The 24,687-nt window shown below is 42.4% G+C and overlaps 1 protein-coding gene and 1 long non-coding RNA gene across 6 annotated transcripts in view; one reads left to right on the top strand and one right to left on the bottom strand.

Moving 5' to 3' along the window:
- Positions 1-24,687, bottom strand: part of LOC100172861 (poly(ADP-ribose) polymerase family member 4) — a 117,704-nt gene that overhangs the window by 80,851 nt on the left and 12,166 nt on the right. For 4 of the 5 annotated variants that reach the window (XM_063714681.1, XM_063714682.1, XM_063714683.1 and 1 more), the window contains one exon: positions 1,557-1,689. In XM_063714681.1, coding sequence (XP_063570751.1) covers positions 1,557-1,689 — 133 coding nt within the window. 5 annotated transcript variants of the gene reach the window in all.
- Positions 339-24,136, top strand: LOC129049653 (uncharacterized). The gene is made up of 3 exons (XR_010136669.1): positions 339-1,198; positions 15,406-15,702; positions 23,897-24,136. It is a non-coding gene; the product is annotated as an uncharacterized LOC129049653 (long non-coding RNA).

Raw genomic sequence — 24,687 nt, 5'->3', positions numbered from 1 at the left:
TGCTGTGATGACTATCCTCATGTACACATCCTTGTGCACTTGTTCAACTATTTTCTTAGTAGTGGAAACGGAGGTTCACAGGTTATTCATTATTTATTTTAATTTGTAATTTTAGAAAATCTTGTTTCTTTGTAGAGATGGGGTCTTGCTATGTTGACCAGGCTGGTCTTGAACTCTCAGCCTCAAGTGATTCTCCCATCTCAGCTGGGTTTACAGGCATGAGCCACCATGCCCGCTTATAATTTTATTTATTTTTTAATAAATAGTAAACTCACATTGTAGAATATCTAAAAAATGAAATAATGACATATTAACTTCTTCCCCACTGTTTTCCCCAGTTCCTCTCTGCAGAGGCACCTGCTGTCACTTGCTCCTCGCGAATCCTGCTAGAGCTACACTATGCGTAGACACATGGCAGCGTGCTCCTCAGCCTCTTCCGTGCCGGCTTTTCCACTGAATTTACCTTGGCGATTGTTCTTCATCATTACACATAGAGCTGCCTCATTATCTACAGTAGCTGGGATGCACATTTCACATGTTTATGCACATTGACTTCCACAAGGTTGCACTCACAGTATGTGAGTTTCTAAAAAGGAGAGACCATGTTGGCAGTTCTCTACACAGAAGACAAACTGAGAAGGGAGAGCGGGCACGAATTACTTATCTGTCCACAGAGACAGTGAGACAGCTCAGTGTGGGAAGCTGTATAAGGGAAGTATATACAATTCTACCTGAACTGGAAGTAAACAGGGACATTGCATTTCTGGTATTCAGCTGGAGTTGAACACGCTTCACAGAATAGATGAGGCTCACAATGGCCAAGCTCCAGGGCTGAGGTCCAGGGAGGGGCAGGCTGAGTCAGCTCATCAATTCGTCAACAGAGGGAACAGCAGAGGACAGGGGCAGGCCAGTCTGGCACCTAGAGCCTTTGGATTTCTATTTTTACTTCTTACAGTGAGGTGGTTTAAAAAAGAGGTTAGACTGAATTATTTCTAAGATTTCATCCAGCTGTAAAATCCTATTATTCTGAACTGCCAGGCTTACAAGTTCAAGAGGCAGAAGGTAAATTCCTACAGCCTTTAAATGAACAAAACAAACAGCATAAGCTACACTGCGAAGATGAGTCTGCACTGCATGTCTTTCTTTCTGCACCCAGGAACCTGGCTTACCAGTATATCATCCCAGCATTGACACACTGGTGAGTGACGACTGCGCTTTTTGCAAATCCTGTGTACTATGACTTCTCTCCTTCAAGAATAGATATGGCTGGTCTGAAATTCTATTTTCATATTTGGCTGTGCTCTAGTAATATCCTGCTTCACAGGACATGTAGGATTGTCCTGCAGTTCAGGGAACAGGGAGAGGACAGGGCTGGGCCACCTCTGCCTCTCAGAGCCCAGCCTCCCAATGGGCCATGTCACAGTCTCTCCTGAGGAACTTCGAGTAGCTCACTCACTCTCTCCTGCTGCTAATCTCTGCTTCCTCTTCTAACCATGACCCTGTTCCCTGCATGCGTGATGTTTTATCATACTGTAGTTTATGACATTTGGAAATACCTGAGGATTTAATGAAAAGGAAAACTTTCCGCCATTTTCCTTAATGTCAGTTTGTAGCTTTTTCTTCTGCTGCCGAGGTAAGTACTTCACTTTCAAACAGAAGATACAATTTGCAAAGATTCCCATCATCATCCTATAGGAAAAAAAGTTTTTAAGGACTCTCTCTTAAGTCAATATGACAGTGAATTTAGAATTATTATACAAGCAAACTGTGGGAAAATTGGGTATTATCTTAAGAAAGATATTGTAATCATGTTATCAATTGAACATTGCAAAAGTTGAATAATATCCTAGCTTGCAATATGTGTGTTGGTTTAAGAATCGTTTCTAGCTTTTATGGTTGATATTACTACACCAAAAATCCCTTTGTACAGGCTCATAATATACATCTTAATAAAAACATGACAGATTTCAGTTACAGATCAAGTGTGTGACTCCAGAACATGGAACCATTTATTTCTAAATTAGAAATTAACATTATTTGATAGTGAAACCATGGGTTTTTTATATATAATTCTATGCATTCAAAAAGACTCCTTATGTGGACTTCTATTAAGCCATTCTGGGGAAAAACTGAACAACTGATAATAAAAATATACAACTATGTTTAAATGGAATATGTATGTGTGTATATACACATATATATTCTGCATTTGGGTTAATTCTTTTTTTTTTTTTGGAGACGGAATCTCACTCTGTCATCCAAGCTGGAGTGCAGTGGTGCGACCTCAGCTCACTGCAACCTCCGCCTCCCTGGTTCAAGCGATTCCCCTGCCTCAGCCTCCTCCTGCCTCAGCCTCCTCCTGCCTCAGCCTCCCGAGTAGCTGGGACTACATGCGGGCACCACCACACATGGCTAATTTTTATATTTTTAGTAGAGACAAGCTTTCACCATGTTGACCAGGCTGGGCTCAAACCCAGCCTCCCAAAGTGCTGAGATTACAGGTGTGAGCCACCACACCCAGCCTGGGTTAATTTAATTCATTTACTGTACAATGCATTTAACAATAAATTAATACATGGTGAAAAACTGGGTTTAATTTCCATTTTCTAAAATTTTTTTTTTTTGAGACAGAATCTTGCTCTGTCACCCAGGCTGGAGTGCACTGGTGCAATTTTGGCTCACTGCAACCTCCACCTCCTGGATTCAATTGATTCTTCTGCCTCTGTCTCCCAAGTAGCTGAGATTACAGGCGCCCACCACGACACCTGGCTAACTTTTGTATTTTTAGTAGAGTCGGGGGTTTTACCATGTTGGCCAGGCTGGTCTTGAACTCCTGACCTCAAGTGATCTGCCCACCTTGGCCTCCCAAAATTGTGGGATTACAGGCATGAGCCACCGCGCCTGGCACACCCCCGCTTTTTTTTTTTTTTAAGACAGGGTCTCACTCTGTCGCCCAGGCTAGAGTGCAGTGGCAGATCTCAGCTCACTGTAATCTCTGCCCACTGCAATCTCTGCCTTCCGGGAAGGGAAGGTGAGGGTTAAAGACATACACACACACACACACACACACACACACACACACAGACACACACACACACAAAGGAAAAGAGAGAGGAGACAGAGCGAGAGAGAGCGCGAGCTTGACAGCAAATGCGGCTTTATGTGCAGCATAAAACCTACAGAAGTAGGGGACCAGTCTAATGCCACAGCCCACTGCTAAGTCTTACAGGCTAAGGGTACTTATAGTTATGGGTGGGAGGGGTCTGGGCAGTATGGCTTGTTGCCCCGCAAGATATCGGTAAGATGTTCCCATGATTTGTAACCCCGAACAAGGGTTCTGGTCCTTATTCAGGTGGATGTCATCATGGCGTTTCTTGGACGTTTGCCCAAGAAGACATGAGAGGGAAGTTTCTTTAGAGAAGCCTTTGTTGGCCTTGCGGTCAGGCGGTTAGGAAGGATGTTTCTCACCGCCTAAACCCACGAGAAATGTTTCACTTTACCCAAAGTCTGCAAAATAGCGGGGAGCTCACAAAATGTTGCAGTTTGTGCTAACGCTGGGTTCAAGCAATTCTCCTGCCTCAGCCTCCCGAGTAGCTGGGATTACAGGCCTGCGCCACCACGCCCGGCTAATTTTTTGCATTTTTAGTAAAGACAGGGTTTCGCCATGTTGCCCAGACTCGTATTTGTCAATTTTTAAAAGCAAGGAGTCACGTCTAACAGGCTCCCCCAAAGTAAGCTGCCATTTGGCGATAGCAGTTCCCAAGTCCTGTATTAGTTTGGGGATCGCGGTTCCGGGTCCTGTGTTAGTTTGGGCAGGCAGGTCAGGTTCTCTGCCGTGGCCGGCGCGTCTTGGGACTAAGCTGATTTGCTGAAAGCCCACTGCCCTGCACCGCGATTGGGCTCCGCCATTTCTCCTTTACTCTGCCTGCCCTTTTACCTCCCACTCCTACAGGCCAGAGGCCCCGCCCTACCTAGTGCTGTGTCCGGAATTTGTGGGTTCTTGGTCTCACTGACTTCAAAAACGAAGCCGCCCGGACCCTCGTGGTGAGTGCTACAGTTCTTAAAGGCGGCGCGTCGGGAGTTTGTTCCTTCCTTGGTCTCACTGACATCAAAAATGAAGCTGCGGACCCTCGCAGTGAGCGTTACAGTTCTTTAAGGCCGCGCATCCAGAGTTTGTCCGGAGTTGTTTACTCCTACCAATGGGTTCGTGGTCTCGCTGGCTTCAGGAGTGAAGCTGCAGACCTTAGCGGTTTAAAGGCAATGCGGACCCAAACAGTAAGCAGCAACAAGATTTACCTCAAGGAGTGAAACACAAAGCTTCCACAGTGTGGGAGAGTTCCCCAGCGGGTTGCCGTCGCTGCCTCGGGCAGCCTGCTTTTATTCCCTTATCTGGCCCCACCCACATCCTGCTGATTGGTCCATTTTACAGAGTGCTGATTGGTCTGCTTTGACAGGGTGCTGATAAGTGTTTACAATCCCTGAGCTAGACACAAAAGTTCTCCCAAGTCCCCACTAGATTAGCTAGACACAGAGCACTGATTGGTGCATTTACAAACCTTGAGCTAGACACAGGGTGTTGATTGGTGTATTTACAAACCTTGAGCTAGACACAGAGTGCTGATTGGTGTATTGACAATCCCTTAGCTAGACATAAAGTTCTCCAAGTCCCCACTAGACTCAGGAGCCCAGCTGGCTTCACCCAGTGGATCCTATACCAGGGCCTCAGATGGAGCTGCCTGCCAGTCCCACGCCTTGCACCCACACTCCTCAGCCCTTGGGCGGTCGATGGGACCGGCGCCGGCCGTGCTCGTGGGGGAGGCTCGTGCTGTGCAGGAGCCCAGGGCCGTCAGGGAGGGGGGCTCAGGCATGGCGGCCGCAGGTCCCGAGCCCTGCCCCTTGGGGAGGCAGCTAAGCCTCCGCGAGAAATCTAGCGCAGCGCTGGTGGGCCGGCACTCCTGGGGGACCCGGCACACCCTCTGCAGCTGCTGGCCCGGGAGCTAAGCCCCTGACTGTCCGGACCAGCGGGGTCAGCAGGCTGCTCAGAGTGCGGGGACTGCCCAGCCCACGCCCAACCGGAACTCGCGCTGGCCCGCAAGCACGGCACACAGCCCCGGTTCGGTTGCATGCCTCTCGCTCCACACCTCCCCACAAGCTGAGGGAGCCGACTCCGGCCTCGCCAGCCTAGAAAGGGGCTCCCGCAGTGCAGCGGCCGGCTGAAGGGCTCCTCAAGTGCGGCCAGAGTGGGCGCCGAGAGCAAGCGAGGGCTGCAAGGGCTGCCAGCACGCTGTCACCTCTCAGTACCTTTGCCCTGTGTGTGTTGGATGGTGGTACCCATTCCCTGGGCTCTCAACTGAGGATACAATGCCACTGTCTCCCTGACACCTCACCTCTGGGTCTCCTTGGCACCACAGAGGCTCGACGTCCCCAGCCTAGGCCTCCCTCTCCCCCTTGGCTGGAGACAACCACTGGGTGCTATTCTTGACTCCCTGCACCCCCACCTCCTTCTGCCAGCTGTCTCTCTTCCATCACAGCCCCTGATACAGCCCCAATGTATAGAACTTGTCCCTCCTGCTGCCACTCTGGCCCATGCCCTCACATCCTGACTGGCTCCCACTCCTGTTGGGCCTGTGTTCAATCTCTTCTCCACACTGCAGCTTCAGGAATCTTGATTTTTGTTTTTAAATTACATTTCAAATAAAATACAAATTGCTTATCATGGTTCAAGGCCAACAGCTATCTCATTCCCTCCTGGCCACACTGGCTTTTTCTTCAGGAGGAAGAAACCCACAGCTTGGTCCTCCAAGTCTTGACACATGCTGTTATATATTATAGTCCTTATCCCTGGGATCCCCAGCCCTTCCTCACCCCATGCTGTATCCCCCATCCAGGACACAATGAATGGACACATTAGGGATTCATATTTTTTAATCTTTCTTTTGAGGTCCGATTAAACTGAAGTCTCTTGAGGTAATTCTGCCTTTCCATAACATTAGCATGTAAAAGTTTCATTTGTTGACTGCCTCTTACATTCAATAATTAGCATCTGTGCATAGATAGGAGGGATGAAATGAGGGGTACCATAAAAGAGATTACACCACACTATTTAGGTTAATCTATGCTAGTTGTAATCTCTGACAATTAAAAACAACACACAAAAAAAACACTAAAAGCCTTTAATGACTCTTTAATAATTTCCAGGACAGCCTCTATGTGATATTGCACCCCCACTTATGCTGACCAAGGTTGGCTGACATGGAGTGGCTGCTCAAGTCCACCTTCCGATGGGTCCTGGATGTGTTAAATCCTCTGACCTGTTTAAAACATGTTTCCTGGAAAAGTGACTCATGGTCACTGTTGAAAATGTGAAAAATACAGAATTGTATAACAGAAAAAAAAACAGAACAAAACAAAAAAATCTCAAAACCTAGGGCTCTGTTAGCATCTTGTTTTGCATTTTTCTTCTGGGCTTTTTTCTAGGTCTATTGTAACACCTTATTTGTTTTTTGAGACAGTCTCACTTTTGTCACTTAGGCGGAAGTGCAGTGGTGAAACCTCGGCTCATGGCAGCCTCCGCCTCCCGGGTTCAAACGATTCTCCTGCATCAGCCTCCCAAGTAGCTGGGATTATGGGTGCCTGCCACCATGCTTGGCTAATTTTTGTATTTTTAGTAGAGACGAGGTTTCACCATGTTGGCCAGGCTGGTCTCAAACTCCCAACCTCAAGTGATCTGCACACCTTGGTCTCCCTAAGTGCTGGGATTACAGGCATGAGCCACCGCGCCCAGCCACAGACTGTATTTTTTATCAAATTGAAATCACACTACCTATCCTGCTGTTATCAGGCAGCATCTTTAGCATTTTGTCATTAAATATTATTGGAAAACATTTTTAATAGAGACTATCAGATATGGACCATAAATGAGTTATTGTTAGAAAATTAAATCATTTCTAATTTTTGGTATCATAAAAAGCTATGATGAACATCCTTATGTGCAAATCCTTGTTTCCATCTCCAACGATCATCCTAGAAAATAATACTCAACTAGAACTACTGAATCAAAGTTTGAACAATTTTTTTGTGTTAAAAGTTAATCATTACGAAGAAAAAATAAAAAGCACCTACAATGATGGAAATGCTCAAAACTAGACTGCAGTGATGGTGCACAACTTGGTAAATTATTAAAAATTATTGAATTGGGCCAGGCAACGTGGCTCATGCCTGTAACCCTAAGCACTTTGGGAGACCAAGTGGAGCAAATCGCTTGAGCCCAGGAGTTTGAGAGCAGCCTGGCCAACATGGCAAAACTTTATTTCTACAAAAAATACAAAACTTAGCTGGGCAAGGTCGTACATGCCTATGGTCCCAGCTATTCAGGTGACTTAGGTGGGAGGATCACTTGAGCCTGGGAGGTCAAGGCTGCAGTGAGCTGTGATCATGCCACTGCACTCCAGCCTGGGTGACAGAGACCCCATCTCAAAAAAAAAAAAAAGAGAAAAATTATTGAATTGTACAATTAAAATGAGTGAATTTAATGTATGTAAATTGTACCCCAATACATTTTTTAAATAGTATTTTTTGGATACATAATAGTTACATACATATTATGGGTCAATAAAGTTGTTTTTAAAAAAGCACCTGATCCCTCCATCCAAAAATAACCCCACTGTTGATTTTTGTTTGTTTGTTTTTTGAGCCAGTCTCGCTCTGTCACCCAGGCTGGAGTGCAGTGGCACGATCTCAGCTCACTGCAACCTTCTGCCTCCCAGGTTCAAGTAATTCTCGTGCCTCAGCCTCCAAGTAGCTGGGACTACAGAAAGGCACCACCATGCCCAGCTAATTTTTGTATTTTTAGTAGAGACGGGGTTTCACCATGTTGGCCAGGCTGGTCTCGAATTCCTGAGCTCAAGTGATCTGCCCGCCTCTGCCTCCCAAAGTGCTAGGATTACAGGCATGAGCCGCCGCACCTGGCCCCCACTGTTGATATTTTAATTTTTTTGGTATTATTCTTTCTTGTATCATTGTATTTTCTAAATTATTAATATTCTATATTTAATGTTATAGCCAGTTGCCCTTTACTTTTTAAATAGGACTTTCACTTTCACAGCTTATTTAGCTTTTAGTGATATCCTCCCCATGTCACTAAATATTCTTTGAAGGTGTTTTTAGTGGTTACATAAGCTTTGCATTTATTTAATCCTTCCCCAAGTCATCAGATACTTGGTTACTTAAAAGTGTTCACTATTAGAAATACACTTTAATTAAAATGCTTATACATATATTTTTTGGCCACATCTCTGTCATAGTTTCCCTAGAGTTGATGGCCAGAAATGTAATTACTGAATCAAGGAGTATAAACATTTTTTAGCCTTTTAAAAATTGTGGTAAAATATGCGAAGATAAAATTTACCATCTTAACCATTTTAAATGTACAGTTCAGTGGCATTAAGTACCTACACATAGTTGTGAAATCAAAGTATAAACATTTTATTTTATTTGAGACAGGGTCTGGCTCTGTCTCCCAGGCTGGAGTGCAGTGGTGCGGTCACTGTCACAGCTCACTGCAACCTGGACCTCCCTCCCAGCAATCCTTTCACCCCGGCCTCCTTAGTAGCTGGGACCACAGGCCTGCACCACCATGCCCGCCTAATTTTGGTAGAGACAGGGTCTTACTATGTTGCCAATGCTGGTCACAAAGTCCTGGGCTCAAGCGATCCTCCTGCCTCAGCCTCCCAGAGTGCTGGGGTTACAGGTGTGAGCTGCCACGCCCGGCCCAGAGTAAAAACATTTTAAACATAAATCTGTGGTCTGTTCTTAGCACCTGCGGCTGCGTGGGAGGTATGGAAAGGCGCACTTTGGGTTTCATGAAATCTCAAGTGAGGCCTTGACTTCTCTCTTTCCACAGATTCATCTCTAGTCTCTGTAAAATGCCAGCCCTCTTCTGGGTTAACAGCGCCTAACCGACATGCGCCACCAGTTCTTCCTTGTTTCAAAGTGTTCTCTAAACACAGTTAGTTCATGTTTTCATCAGCGCTGATTATGTACATATGCGATGTGGCAGACACCGGGCTAGGGGCTGGTTATTCTCTAAGGCAAATCTGCACAGTCACTCCAGCCTGTCCCCCTTCCCAGCTTCTTCCCCAAATAACATTCACAGAGTGTCTTCCATCCAAAGACAGCAGGGAACAGCCCCGATTCCTAAGACACCCTCAGCGCGCCTCCTCACAAACTCCTGGCTGCTCCATAAACCATTGGTGTAGATGGAATCAAGTGGCTTCCTGCTTCACAGGTCTTCGTCTTTACCACTGGCATTTCCTCCTCTCGGAAAACCCTGAGGAGTCCCTTTCTGGGCAGTCTTGATTCTACAGCCTCCGCCTTCCGAAGTGTGTGAGTCACCACACGCTAAGATCACTTTTGATATACAGTGGGCATTCAATAAAAGCTTGCTTACTAAAAACTCTCACGTATCCATTAAAGCCCAGGATTACAGAAAAGCCTTCTGACACTATTTGCATTTTGGACTCAAATAGCATCAGTAATGCACCTCCCTAATGGGTTTATTAAACCCTTAAACAACAAAGATACTACTTTTATTTCACTCCTACATGATATACAGTAGCTCTACGCACACAAACAAGACCTAATGTTTACTTAATAAGTGATAAAGTCAATGTAATCAATCTGCAACACGCACATACTCAGAGCGAACTTCCCCTTTATCATAGCACTATGCTTGGATATTGTCATATAACTGTTGTCATTCAGCAGTCCAGAATCCAAAGTGCTTGGGCTTGAATATTTAGCAGCGCCTTGGTTTTCTAGAACCTGTGATCTACCAACTCGATCCTTGGGTGAACCATTCGGCCCTCCCAGCAGGAATTACTTAACTGAGTTAGAGGTTTTCAACTTTGGACCTCAACAAACACACTGTTTCTATCACGGTGTTCCCAATGAGTCACGAGGTCAGATAGTACTTCCTGATTACTCACCAAACCACCTTACTTTTGCACAATTCGAAACCTAACTTTAGGAAAGAAGGCGTTTGGCATACTGGAAACAAGAAACAACGCATACTACTGTGAACCGCACCGCACGGGGTGCGGAGACTTGGTGTGAGTGTCGGCTCCGGTGGGCGCCCCCCACCGCACCCCGTTTCTAGTCACCAGGGCTGCGCTGCCGGGCAGAGCGGAACGACCGCAACATCCCTCCCCGAGGGCGCTGGCTGCACTAACTAGTCCACCCCCGCGCCTCACAGCGCCGTCAGGCCCACAGCGCCAATGCCGCGCAGGGCAAGGGCGCAGCCTCTGGCGGAGAAGTAGTACTCGGGGTACTTCCTGGCTAGGACTACAGGGACCTTTAGGCAGCCCCCACCCCGCGGCGCCCACGCACCTGCCTAGAGGATCCAGCTAGCTCCCGGCGCTCCCGGATTCCGCGCTCCTTGCTCGCGGTACTTCCGTAATCTAGGCTCTCCTGCCCCCGGGGCTGGGCGGGCGTCACTGCGCCGGAACCCCGCCCCGCACAAGCGCAGCGGCCCAAGCAGGGACGGTAGCCGGAATGCGCCCGGAATCGGGTCCGCCAGGTGGGGAGAGGTACCCGGCCTCTGGCGGGGTTTCTCTTCCAAGATCAGCCTGAGGGTTCAGGGCTTTGTTTCAGTTTCATATTTCAGGAGGGATTTGGTCAATGAGGATTAATACAAAGCTAGGCTTTGAGAGAGGTGGGTGGATGGTGCTGTCCTTTAACTGAGAAATGGAAGGGATTCACAAGGGCGGGAAAGAAGAAAATTTCGGGAAAGTTCGGGAAACAGGAGAGTGAGATAATAAATTTACTTTAAGCCTTCCTGCGTTTGAAATTCATGACAGTGCTTGTAACTAGTTGGAAATACATTTATCTGCCATTCAAGAGAGGCAGGGGGCTGGAGATACAGATCTGAGATTCACTGAAATGGGAATAAAGCAATGGGGAAGATTCAGATTTTTAGGATACTGAATAAAATGAGAATAGAAAGGATAGAGTAGAGAATACAGTGGAAAGGGTATGGGGTTGAATCCTGACTCCACAATTTATTACCAAGGGGATTGGGGACAAGGTAATTTACCAAGTTTCATCATTACAACCTACTCTATAGGGTTGTCTAAGAAACAAGAGATTCTGGGGGAGGAGAGAGACTGATTCCTAGAGTTACCACATCATAATGCTCAAAATGTCCAATCTTCAACAAAAAATTATGAGGCATGCAAAAAAAAAAAGGCGAAAAAATGGCCAATTCAAAGGAAAAAAGAAATGAACAGAAATTGTCCCTGAGCTGAGGAAGCACAGACATAGGAATTATTAGACAAATACTTCAGATAAACTGTCTTAAACATGGACAAAAAGTGAAAGGAAACATAGAAAAATAACTGAAAGAAAGAACCAAGAGAACAAAGTCTCAATAAATAGAGAATATGCAATAGAAGATGTGCAAATGGTCAACAAGCATGAAAAAAAGCCCAACATAACTTATCATCAGAAAAGTGCAAATCAAAACTGCAATGAGATACCATCTTACACCAGTCAGAATGGTTATTATTAAAAAGTCAAGGAACAACAGATGCTGGCAAGGCTTTATTGAAAAGGAAATGCTTTTACACTGTCAGTGGGAATGTAAATTAGTTGAACCACTGTGGAAAGCAGTTTGAAGATTTCTCAAAGTGCTGAAAACAGAACTGCTATACAACCCAGCTATCCCATTACTGGATACACATCCAAAACAAGAGAACTCATTCTACCAAAAAGACACATGCACTAGTATGTTCGTCACAGCACGCTTCACAATAGGAAAGACATGGAATGAACTTAGGTGCTCATCGACAATGGACTGGATAAAGAAAATGTGGTACATATGCACCATGGAATACTATGAAGCCATAAAAAGAATGAATGGAATCATGTCCTTCGCAGCAACGTCAATGCAACTGGAGGCCATTGTCCTAAGTGAATTAATGAAGGAACAGAAAACCAAATACCACATGTTCTAATTTGTAAGTGGGAGCTAAACACTGGGTACTCATGGATATAAAGATGGCAACAATAGACACTGGGGACTACTAGACTGGGAGGGAGGGGGAGGGGCAAGGGTTGAAAAACTATTGGCTACTATGCTCAGTACCTGGGTGAGGGGCTCAATCATACCCCAAACCTCAGCACCACGAATTATATGTAGGTAACAAACCTGCACATGTAGCTTCTGAATCTAAAATAAAAGTTGAAATTATTTAAAAAACAAGGAATATTAATAAAGAGATAGAAATTATAAAAGGAACCAAACAAATTTTGGAACTGAAAAGAACCAAAAAGAAATTGTGTAGTTAAAACGTACAATAGGACCAGGCATGGTGGTTCATGCCTGTAATCCTAATGTCTTGGGAGGCCAATGTGGGAGGATCACTTGAGGCCAAGAGTTTGCCTTGGCAACACAGGGAGATCCCCTCTCTACAAAAAAATTACAAAATTAACCGGGCATGGTGGTGCATGCCCGTGGCCCTAGCTACTCAGGAGGCTAAGGCAGGAGGATCACTTGAGCCAAGGAGTTCATGGCTGCAGTGAGCTAAGATCACACTCCTGCACTCCAGCCTGGATGACAGAGCAATATCTTGTCTCAAAAAAAAAAAAAAAAAAAAGAAGAAGAAGAAAAGAAAAAGGAAAAAAATACAATAACTTAAATGAAAAATTCACAAGTGATGCTCAAGAGTAGATTTGAGCAGGTAAGAGAAGGAATGAGCAAACTCGAAGATAAAACTATTGAAATTATTAAGTCTGAGGAGCAGAAAGTAGAAGAATGAAGATCCAAGTCCAAAAGATTTGTGGACACCATCAAGTGTATCAGCATATGCATAATGGGAGTCCCAGAAAGAAAAATGAGGGTGAAGGTGGCAGGAAGAGTATCTGAAGAAACAGTGGCAAGTCCCCAATTTGTTAAAATACATAATGTAACACTTCAAAGAAGCTCCATGAACTTCAAGTATGATAAACTCAAAAAGTCCACAATAGAGTTATATTAATAATCAAACTGTTGAAAGCCAAAGACAGAGAGAAGCTTAAAAGCAGCTAGACAGAAATGATCACTACATACAAAGGAACTTGCATAAGATTAACAGCCAATCTATTACCATGGGAGCCAGAAGGCAGTGGGATGATATAAAGTGCTCAAAGAAAATTCTATGTCTGTCAAAACTCTCCTCCAAGAAATGATAGGCCGGGCATGGTGACTCATGCCTGTAATCCTGGCACTTTGGGAGGCTGAGGCAGGTGGATTGCTTGAGCCCAGGAGTTCAAGACCAGCCTGGGCAACATGGTGAAAACCCATCTCTACAAAAAATATAAAAATTAGCCAGGTGTGGTGGCACGTGCCTGTCATCTCAGCTACCTAGGAGGCTGAGGCAGGAGGAACACTTGAGACCTGGAGGTTGAGGCTACAGTGAGTTGTGATTGTGCCACTGCCCTCCAGCCTGGGTGACAGTCATCCCATCTAAAAAAAATGTGTAATAAAAACCTATAGAATGCTTGAAGAACCATCCAACTACTATATAATTATTGCTATTTTTGAAGAAAGCAAAAATACAGGTGTGACAACTATTATGGTATTGTTTTGCTCTTATTACAACAAAGATTCAAGCTAGAAATCCTTTACTATCTATTCAACATCATTCATCATTTGTCAGGCATTCTAGAATGTAGTGGATGTGATAATCCCTTTGTTGTATAGACTCATTAGGTTTCCAGGATGTTTTGTTGTAAGTCCAATGCACCAGCAATAGATTTACCTATATCAAACTGCCAAGATTTAAAAAATGTCTCTCAGCACCCAAGGTTGTTGTTAGAAACTTCTTTACTGAAGTAATTCTGGAAATCTGAGGTTTCAGGCCTTGGTGAAGAACTCCTTCACTCCTCCTGCAGGTGAAGCAGGATGTGGGTTTTCTTGGGTTTGCCTAGAGGCCAGACACATGCATCTCTGAGTGCATCTTCCCAACCTGTTAGAATTCCCCTTTCTGGCCTGGAAGACATGGGCTTGGGGATCATCCCTTGGCCAGGCTAGCACTTATGTTCTCTCTTTTTTCTTTTTAAGAGTTGGGGGTTTCACTCTGTCGCCCAGGCTGCAGTCTAGTGGTGTGATCATAACCTTAAACTCCTGGGCTCAAGTGATCCTCCTGCTTCAGCCTCCCAAGCAGCTAGGGCTACAGGTGCATGCCACCATGCCTGGCTAACATTCAAACTTCTGGGCTCGAATGATCCACTTCAGTGTTTCAAAGTGCTGGGATTACAGGTGTGAGCCACTGCACCTGACATGTGCTCTCTGGATAGAGTGGACACTTCCTACCATCAGACCAACAATGAAAAGTTGTTAACTCTTGGCTGGGTGTGGTGGCTCATGCTTGTAATCCCAGCACTTTGGGAGGCTGAGGTGGTGGATCACTGGAGGTCAGGAGTTCGACACCAGCCTAGCCAACATGGTAAAACCCCATCTCTACTAAAAATACAAAAATTAGCTGGGCATGGTGGCGCACATCTGTAGTCCCAGCTACTCAGGTGGCTGAGGCAGGAGAATCACTTGAACTGGGGAGGTGGTGGTTGCAGTGAGCTGAGATCATGCCAGAAGGAAAAGTCAGCCTTTATTCTGTCAACCAATGATACCAAAATTTTAAGGATAATCTAAAGGGCGGGTTTTGATAACTAGGGAACAGCTCAGATCACTCGCATCACTGTCTGTGTGGGTGCTCCAGGTCTGATGTGCTGATTGCAGGGCTGCAGAGTTGACTCCTGCATGTTCTCACATGTGGAATAGGAGTTAGGCAGCTGCAGCTCTGCAGTGCCCACACTGTCTGCACAGAAGCAGCATCTAAATATACTGTTACTTAAATCTATGTGAAGGTCACTTTGGAATTTAAAAAATTTCATGATTTTGGCCGGGCATGGTGGCTCATGCCTGTAATCCTAACACTTTGGGAGGCCGAGGCGGGCAGATTGCCTGGGCTCAGGAGTTCAAGACCACCCTGGGCAACATGGTGAAACTGCATCTCTACTAAAAATACAAAAAATTACCTGGGCATGGTGGTGCATGCCTTTAATCCCAGCTACTCAGGAGGCTGAGGCATGAGAATAGCTTGAACCCGAGAGGTGGAGGTTGCAGTGAGCTGAGATTGCACCACTGCACTCCAGCCTCGGCGACAGCAAGACTCTATCTCAAAAAAAAAAAAATGAATAAATAAAGAAATAAATAAATATTTCATGATTTTGTTAAACATCACTTCCTAATAAAGGGAAAAAATCCTTTTGTCACTGTGGAGAAGACTTTGTGGGGTGGAGTCACTACTGGGGATGAAAGAGAAAATGTTGAAGGAAGTCATCAGCTTTGTTGCTTTTCTTAATTGTAAGGTTTGAGTTTACTGCCTGATGATCAGAGCCAGAAGCACAGGTCTCCAGGAAATGCCATGACTGGATAGAGAGCCACACGCTGCTTCCCGTCATACATCTACCTGGACCTAACTCAGGAAGAAACATACGCTTCCTACATTTTATCCCATAAGCAAAGCAACTACTGCAGAACTGTTCATGGAGATTTTGTCTTAACTTCAAAAAGTGCTTCTCCTAATTTATTTTCTGTTGCACAGTATCAAGAAGCACCTGTGGAAAAAAAGGATTCAAAAGAAGAAAACCATAACCATCTTACAAGTGAGTTAATTGTGTTCCTCTCTTCTGTACTTAACTCATAGTGTTACTAAGTTGTCCTAAGATAAGAGAAGGCCTCTCTATGTTTTTTGTTTAAAATTCTTTTTTCAGAGATGGAGTCTTGCTGTGTTGCTCAGGCTGGACTCAAACTCCTGGGCATAAGCAGTCCTCCCCACTCAGCCTCCCAAGTAGCTGGACTATAGGCATGTGCTGCCCTGTCAGCTCTCCCTCTCATGCTCTCTCTCTCTGTATATGTGTGTGTGTATATGTGTGTGTGTGTTTGTCCCCTGTGGCTTTTTTTTTTTTTTTTTGGAGACAGAGTCTTGCTCTTTGGCCCAGCCTGGAGCATAGAGGCATGATTTCAGATCACTGCAACCTCTGCCTCCAGGGTTCAGGTGATTTCTTGTGTCTCAGCCTCCTAAGTAGCTTGGATTACAGGTGTGCACCATTATGCCCAGATAATTTTTTGTATTTTTAGTAGAGATGGGGTTTTATCATGTTGGCCAGGCTGGTCTCAAACTCCTGGCCTCAAGTGATCTGCCACCTTGGCCTCCCAAAGTGCTGGGATTACAGATCTGAGCTACTGCACCCAGCCATAATTTGTCATTGATCACTTTTCAAAAACACGTTTTATCATGCTATTTTCTGTAACTGAGCTCAACATGTTTCTACATTGGTCACTCTTTAAAGACACATTTTCTTTTTTCTTACTTTTCTATTACACTTTTAAGTTCTAGGGTACAAGTGCACAATGTGCAGGTTTGATACATAGGTATACATGTGCCATGTTTGTTTGCTGCGCCCATCAACTCATTATTTGTTGGGGTGATCAGGCCCAATTCCAGACTGTGGGGGCTACGAAGTCTGGCGGAGTCAAATGAATAAGACAAGATAAGTTAAGGGTGCATAAAGTGGGTCCAGGGGGCTGACACTAGTATGGAGGCTGTGAAGGCCCCGAGCTCTGGGAGCCCACACTATTTATTGGTGATCAAACAAAGAAGCAGGCGGTGAGGACATGGGGGTCAAAAGGAAGTGGTGCATCAAGTGTTTGATCTATAGCTGTGTCAGTTTAGCATTTTCTTTGAAGCATATGGAATGAGTTCAGTTACAGAAAATAGCACATCATCTAATTTTTTACCAAAAAGCTAGCATTTACTTTTTAGGGCAAGATATTTGCATTTTCTGTGTGGGCCTAATATGCTCAAAATTGAGTTTTTTGATATTTGACAGGACGTGTTTTTTTAAACTGCTCTTAGTTAATACATACTAAATTCAGTGAAAGAAAACAGCACATCATATATTATTTGTGTGCTATATCTTGCTTTTAGCATTTAGGGATGTATATGCATATCTTCCTGAAAGTACAAAGTGGGCTCAGAAATGCTTTTTTTAAAGTTGTCTGAAACATTGTTTAAAAAAAGGATCAATGTCTAAACGTGTTCTGTTCAGTGAAAGAAAGCAGCACATCATCTAGATTTTTGGCACACAGCCTTCATTTACTTTTCGGAGCTAGATATTTGCATTTTCTGTGTGGGCCTACTATGCTCAGAATTGTGTTGTTTGAGATTTGACAAGTTGTGTATTTGAAAACTGCTATTAGTTAATACATGTTGAATTTAGTGAAAAAAAAAACAGTGTATTAGACATTATTTGTGTGCCATATCTTGCTTTTAGCATTTAGGGCTGTATTTTCATATCTTCCTGAAAGTTCTAACTAGGCTTTTAATAGTTTTTTTCTGAGTGTGTACAAATGTGCTTTTAAAAATGAATCAATGTCAAAACATGTTGAATTCAGTGGAAAAAAACAGCATATCAGGTAGGTTTTTGGTACATAGCTTGCATTTACCTTTTAGGGCCTACTATGCTCAGAATTGTTTTTTCTGAGATTTGACAAGCTGCGTCTTTGAGAACTGCTATACCATGTAGAATCAAGTGAAGGAAACCAGAACATCATCTAGGTTTTTGGCACACCGCTTACGTTTACCCTTTATGATTAGATATTTGCATTTTCTTTGTTGGCCTACTAAGCTTGAAGTTGTGTTTTCTGAGATCTGTTTTCTAGATGTGTTTTCGACAATTGTGTTTTCGACAATTGTGTTTTCTGAGATGGGTTTTTGAAAACTGCTCTCAGTTAACACATGTTGAATTCAGCAAAAGAAAACTGCACATGACTTATATTTTGGGTGCCATGTCTTGCTTTTAGCATTCATAGCTGTACATGCATATCTTCCCAGAAGTGCTAACTGGGCTCTGAAATGGTATTTGAGCTTGTACAAAATGTGTTTTTGAAAAGTGATCAATGTAAAAGCATCTTAAATTTATTGACAGAAAGCAGCACATCATTTAGGTTTATGGCACAAAGCTGGTGTTTACCTTTTAGAGCTAGATATTCGCATTTTCTGTGTGGGCCTACTATGCTCAGAATTAGGTTTTCTGAGATTTGACAAGATGATCTTTGAAAAATGTTCTTAGTTAATACATGTTGAATTCAGTGAACAAAATAGCAGATCATACATATTTTGTGCACCATATCTTGCTGTTAGCATTTAGGACTGTGTATGCATACATTCCTGGAAGTGCTAACTGTGCTTGGAAATGTTGTTTTCGGAGCTTGTAGAAAACGTGTGTTTAAAAAGTGTTCAATGTCAAGACATGTGGAACTCCATGAAAGAAACAGCACATAATATAGGTTTTTGGCAGAAAGCTTGTGTTTACCTTTGACGGCTAGATATTCTCATTTTTTGTGTAAGACTACTGTGCTCAGAATTGTTTTCTGACTTGAAAACGTGTTTCTGAAAACTGCTCTTAGTTAATAAAGACTGAATTCAGTGAAACAAAACAGCACATCATCTAGGTTTTTGGCACAAATTAGTGATCACTCTCAGGGCTAGATATTTGCATTCTCCTTGTGGGTTTACTATGCACAGAATTGTGTTTTTTGAGATTTTACAAGATGTGTCTTTGAAAAGTGCTTTTAGTTAATACATGTTGAATTAGTGAAGCAAAACAGCACATCATACATTATTTGTGTGCCATATCTTGCTTTTAGCATGTACGGCTGTATATGCATATCTTTCTGGAAGCACTGACTTGGCTTCCAAACTTTATTTTATGAGCCTGTACAAAACGAGTTTTTGAAAAGTGATTAATGTCAAAACATATTAAATTAAGTGAGAAAACAGCACATCATCTAGATTTTTGGCACAAAGCTTGTGTCCACCTTTCTGGGCTAGATGTTTGCATTTTCTGTTTGTGCCACCTAAGTTAAAAATTGTGTTTTCTGAGATCTCACAAGATGTGTCTTTGAATACTGCTCTTAGTTAATACATGTTAAATTTAGTGAAAGAAAACAGCACATCATACAATATTTGTTTGCCATATATTGCTTTTAGCATTTAGGGCTATATATGCATATCTTTCTAGAAGCACTACTTGGGCTTCAAAATGTCATTTTTTGAGTTTGTACAAACAAATTTTGGAAAGCGATCAGCATCAAAACATGATAAATTCAGTGAAAGTAAACAAGACAACATTTTGGTTTTTGGCAAAAAGCTTGCATTTACCTTTCAGGGATAGATATCTCATTTTTTCTGAGGGCCTTTTTGCTTAAAATTGTGTTTTTAAAAATATTTGACAATATGTGTCCTTGAAAACAGCCCTTAGTTACTATATGTTGAATTTGGTGTAAGAAAGACAGCATATCAAATATTATTTGTGTGCTATATCTTGCTTTTAGCATTTAGGGTTGTATATGCATATCTTCCTAGATGTGATATATCCAGGTCTAAAAATTGAAAGCAAGCTTTGTGTGCCAAAAACAAAAAAAAACCAAAAAAAACCAACTATATAATGTGCTGTTTTGTTTCACTGAATTCAACATGTTTTGCCTGAGAACAGTTTTTTAAAATTTGTTTTGTACAAACTGAGATCAAACATTTCTGAGCCCTGTAGGCATTCATAGGAAGATATGAATTTCCAATCCCAACTGCTAAAAGCAAATTTTGGGCTAAAATACTTTATGATGTGTTGTTTTCTCTAATAGAATTCCACACATTTTTAATTAAAAATGTTTTCAAACACTCGTTTCATAGAAACTAAAAAATGACACTCTTGAGCCCAGTGAGATCCCTTATGAAGATAAGAATATTCGGCCTTAAAAATGGAAAACAAGATTTTTTCCAAAGAACTTGATGATGTTTTGGGTTTTTTTTTTTTTCACTGAATTCAACATGTTTTTACCTAGAACAGTTTTCAAATACACATTATGTAGAAGCTCAGAAAAGACATATCTGAGCCCAGTGGGCACTCAGGAAAATATAGATATCCAGCCCTAAAGCTAAAAGCAAGCTTTGTGCCAAAAATCCTTTATGATGTGCTGTTTTCTTTCACTGAATTCAACCTGTTTTGATGTAGAGCAGTTTTCAAAGACTTGTCTTGTCGAATCTCAGTCAACACAATTCTGAGTACAACAGGCCCTCACAGAAAATGTGAATATCCAGTCCTAAAAGTTAAAAGCAGGATTTGTGCCTAAATTCATTAGGATGGGCTGTTTTCTTTGAGGAAATTCATCATGTTTTCATATAGAATCATTTTCAAACACAGGTTTTGTAGGCCTTCAGAACAGTCATTTATGAACCCAGTGGGCACTCATAGCAGAATATGAATACCCAGCCCTAATAGCTAAAAGCAACCTTTGTGCCAAAAAACTTGATGATGTGCTGGCTGGGCGCGGTGGCTCACCCCCGTAATCCCAGCACTTTGGGAGGCCGAGGCAGGCGGATCACGAGGCCAGGAGATTGAGACCATCCTGGCTAACACGGTGAAACCCTGTCTCTACTAAAAATACAAAAAATTAGCCAGGCGTGGTGGCGGGCGCCTGTAGTCCCAGCTACAGTGCGCGGAGATTGCACCACTGAACTCCAGCCTGGGCGACAGAGCAAGACTCTGTCTCAAAAAGACAGTGAAAGACAACTCCATATCATAGACGATTTTGGCACAAACCTTTCTTATATTTACTATGTCTGAATATTCACGTTTTTATTTGAAAGTTGAGTGGGTTCAAGCGTGTCTCTTCTTAGGTCTAAAAACGTGGTTTTACTAACTGTTCTAAGTAAGAATGTGTTTAATTCAGTGAAACAAAACAACACATCATAAGGATTTTTGGCACAAAACTTGTTCTCAGCTTTTACGTGTGCATATTTATAGTCTTTTATTAGAGTCCACTGGGTTCGCAAATTTGTGTTCTGTGTGTTAACAAAACTTACGTTTGAAAACTGTATTAAGTGCCGGGCAAGGTGGCTCACGCCTGTAATCCCAGCACTTTGGGAGGCCCAGACGGGCGGATCATGAGGTCAGGAGATCGAGACCATCCTGGCTAACACGGTGAAACCCCGTCTCTACTAAAAATACAAAAAATTAGCCGGGTGTGTTGGCGGGTGCCTGTAGTCCCAGCTACTAGGGAGGTTGAGGCAGGAGAAGGGCGTGAACCTGGGAGGCGGAGCTTGCAGCGAGCCAAGATCGCGCCGCTGCACTCCAGCCTGGGGGATAGAGCGAGACTCTGTCTCAAAAAAAAAAAAAAAAAGAAAAAGAAAACTGTTAAGTGTAAACATATTATCTTTTGTCAAAGAATACAGCACATCATAAATTATTTTGACACAAATTTTCTTTTAGCTTTTACAGCTGGATATTCGCATTTTCTTTGAGGGCCTAGTATGCACAGAATTGTGTAGTCAGAGATTCAACACAATTTGAAAAGTGACCAATGTCTAAACATGTTGAATTCATCAAAAAAGATAGCACATCGTACAGTATTTGTGTGCCATATCTTGCTTTAGCATTTAGGGCTGGATTTGCATAACTGCATAAAAAGACTAACTGGGCTCAGAAATGTTTCTTCTGAGCTTGGAAAAAACGTGTTTTTGAAAGCTCTTCAAATAAAAGCCTGTTGAATTCAGTGAAAGAAAGCAGCACATTATACCGTATATGTGTGCCACATCTTTTAGCATTTAGAGCTGGTTATGTCTACGTGCCTTTAAAGGCTAACTTGGCTCAGAAATGTTTGCTCTGAGCTCGTACAAAATGTAGTTTAGAAAAATGTTCAAAAGCAAAACGTGGAATTCAGTAAAAAAACCCTGCATATCATGTAATATTTTGGCACAAAGCTTGCTTTTTTTTAATACTAGAGCTGGTTATTCATATCTTTCTATAAGGGCTACATGGGCTAAAGTGTGTGTTTTTTAGCTTCTATATAACGTAGGTTTGACAATTGTTCCAAATAAGAATTTATTTAATTTAGTGAAAGAAAACAGCACAACATAATTAATTTAGGCAGAAGTTTGCTATTGGCTTTTAGGGCTAGATATTCACATTTTCTCTGTGGGCTTACTATGCTCAGAATTATGTTTTCTGAAATTTGACAAGATGTGTCTTTAAAAACTGCTGTTAGTTAATACATGTTGAATTCAGTGAAATGAAGCAGCATATCATACATTATTTGCATGTCATATTTTGCTCTTAGCATTTAGAGATGCATGTGCATTTCTTACTGGATGTGCTAATTAGGCTTCAAAATGTTATTTTCTGAGATTGTACAAAATGTGTGTTTAAAAAGTGATCAATGTCAAAACATGTTGAATTCAGTTAAAGAAAACAGCACATAAGTTAGGTTTATGGCACAAAGCTTGTGTTTATCTTTGACAGCTAGATATTCACATTTTCTGTGTAAGCCTACTGTGATCAGAATTGTGTTTTCTGAGACTTGACAGTATGTGTCTTTGGAAACTGTTCTTAGTTAATACATGTTGAATTCAGTGAAAGAAACCAGCACATCATACATTATTTGTGTGCCATATCTTTCTTTTAGCATTTAGGGCTTTTATGCCTATCTTCCAGGAAGCACTAACTGGCACAGAAATATCTTTTTCTGAGCTTGTACAAAGTGTGTTTTTGAAAAGTGATCAATGTCAAAACATGTCAAATTAAATGAACAAAAACAGCACATCATCTAGGTTTTTGGAACAAAGCTTGTGTTTACCTTTTAGAGCTAGATATTCGCATTTTTTCTGTGGGCCTACTAAGTTCAAAATTGTGTTTTATGAGATTTGACAAGATATGTCTTTAAAAACTGCTCCTAGTTAATACACGTTGAGTTCGGTAAAAGAAAACTGCACATCATACGTTATTTCTGTTGCTATCTTGCTTTTAGCATTTAGCGCTGTATACACGTATCTTCCTGGAGACGCTAACTGGGCTCTGAAATGCTTTGTTCTGACCTTGTATGAATGGGTTTTTGAAAAGTGATCAATGTCAACATGCTGAATTCAATGAAAGAGAACAGCAAATAATCTAGGTTTTTGGAACAAAGCTTGCATTTACATTTTAGAGCTAGATACTCGCATTTTTTGTGTGAGGCTATTATGCTCTGAATTGTGTTTTTTGAGTTTTGACGAGATGTGTCTTTGAAAACTGCCATTAGTTAATACATGATGAATTCAGTGAAAAAACAACAACAGATCATACATTGTTTTTGTGCCATGTCTTACTTTCAGCATTTAGGGCTGTATATGCCTATTTTCCTGGAAGCGCTAACTGGGTTCCAAGATGTTTCTTTCTGAGCTTCTACAAACGTGTTTTTGAAAAGTGGTCAATGTCAAAACATGTTGAATTCAGTGAAATAAAACAGCACATCATACATTATTTTGTGCCATATCTTGCTTTTAGCATTTAGGGCTATATATGCATATTTTCCTGGAAGCACTAACTTGTCTCTGAAAAGTTTTTTTCTGAACTTGTACAAAACGTTTTTTAGTTGGAGAAGTAGGTGAAACAGCCATTGCAAAAATTTTAACAGTGAGAGAATTATGACAGTTAATGAGATTTAATCTACCCAATTATCATGTTGCCTTTAACCTCCAACTGCCTTTACTCAATCCTGGGCTTGTGTCGAGATAACTTTGGGAGACATTTAGTTTATAGTTTAAATAAACTAAACTTTTCCCCCAAATTGACTGCCTTTGTAAATCTAATGAGAGGCTGTCAGGTTGTGAGCATGAGAGAAGTCTGAATTCTGCTAAGGTGTAGACATAAACAGTTACCAGCCATTATTCCAAAGATCACAAGATTTGCAGCTTCTAATTACTCCTGCAGATAACATCACTATTGTAGAACCTAAGACTGGTCTTTTAATATATCTTTTCAGGTTTTTGCATTGCTGAAGACTGACTTCACCCAGACCTACCAACTGGTCCTGAGACCCCCACCCAGGAACCTATTCAGTGCAGGAGGACAGCTTCAGCTCCCTACGTCTTCATGTGTGACCCAATTGATGAGCACTTCCTTCTTCCTGGCCCCCTACTGACCAAACTATCCTTTAAAAACCCTAGTCACTGAGTTTCCAGGGAGACTAATTTGACTAATAATAAAACTGGTCTCCCATTCAGCCAGCTCTGCATGAATTAAATTTTCTCTATTGCATTCCCGTGTCTTAACAAGTCAGCTGTACCTGGGCACTGGGCAAAATGAACCCATTGGATGGCTACATATGTCCAGGTTAATCCGGTCATCACTGGGGGACTTGTGTAGGGGATTTTGGCTCTGGAAAGGATGGATTAGAGAATCTCTGTCTTCTGCAGACTGAAGTGTGCAGATTATTGCCAAGAAAAACCTCTGAGAGGCACAAGCTCAGGCCTTGGGGACTTCATGCATGTTGTTTGCCTGCTGAATAGGAGGCTCCTGTGTCTGCCCTCACAGCTTGGTCTTCACTTATATGAGCCCAACTGGGAATGCTCTGTGTGATTCAGGTCCACTTAGCTTCTAGAATGCTCAGGTAGGAAGTAATCATTAGAAGCATATGAAGTATGTTACCCCAGGAGCATAGTAGATTAGCCATTGACTTTTTTCCCCCTGTTGGATCTTAATCTTCAATGGAAATTAATCACCAAGGGCTCAAAAACAGCCACTAAGGATTAACATGCTGTGTTGACAGTCCTG

Source organism: Pongo abelii, chromosome 14, assembly GCF_028885655.2.
Source record: "Pongo abelii isolate AG06213 chromosome 14, NHGRI_mPonAbe1-v2.0_pri, whole genome shotgun sequence".
In the NCBI taxonomy this organism is placed as follows: domain Eukaryota; kingdom Metazoa; phylum Chordata; class Mammalia; order Primates; family Hominidae; genus Pongo; species Pongo abelii.
This window is presented reverse-complemented; position numbering and strand designations above follow the sequence as displayed.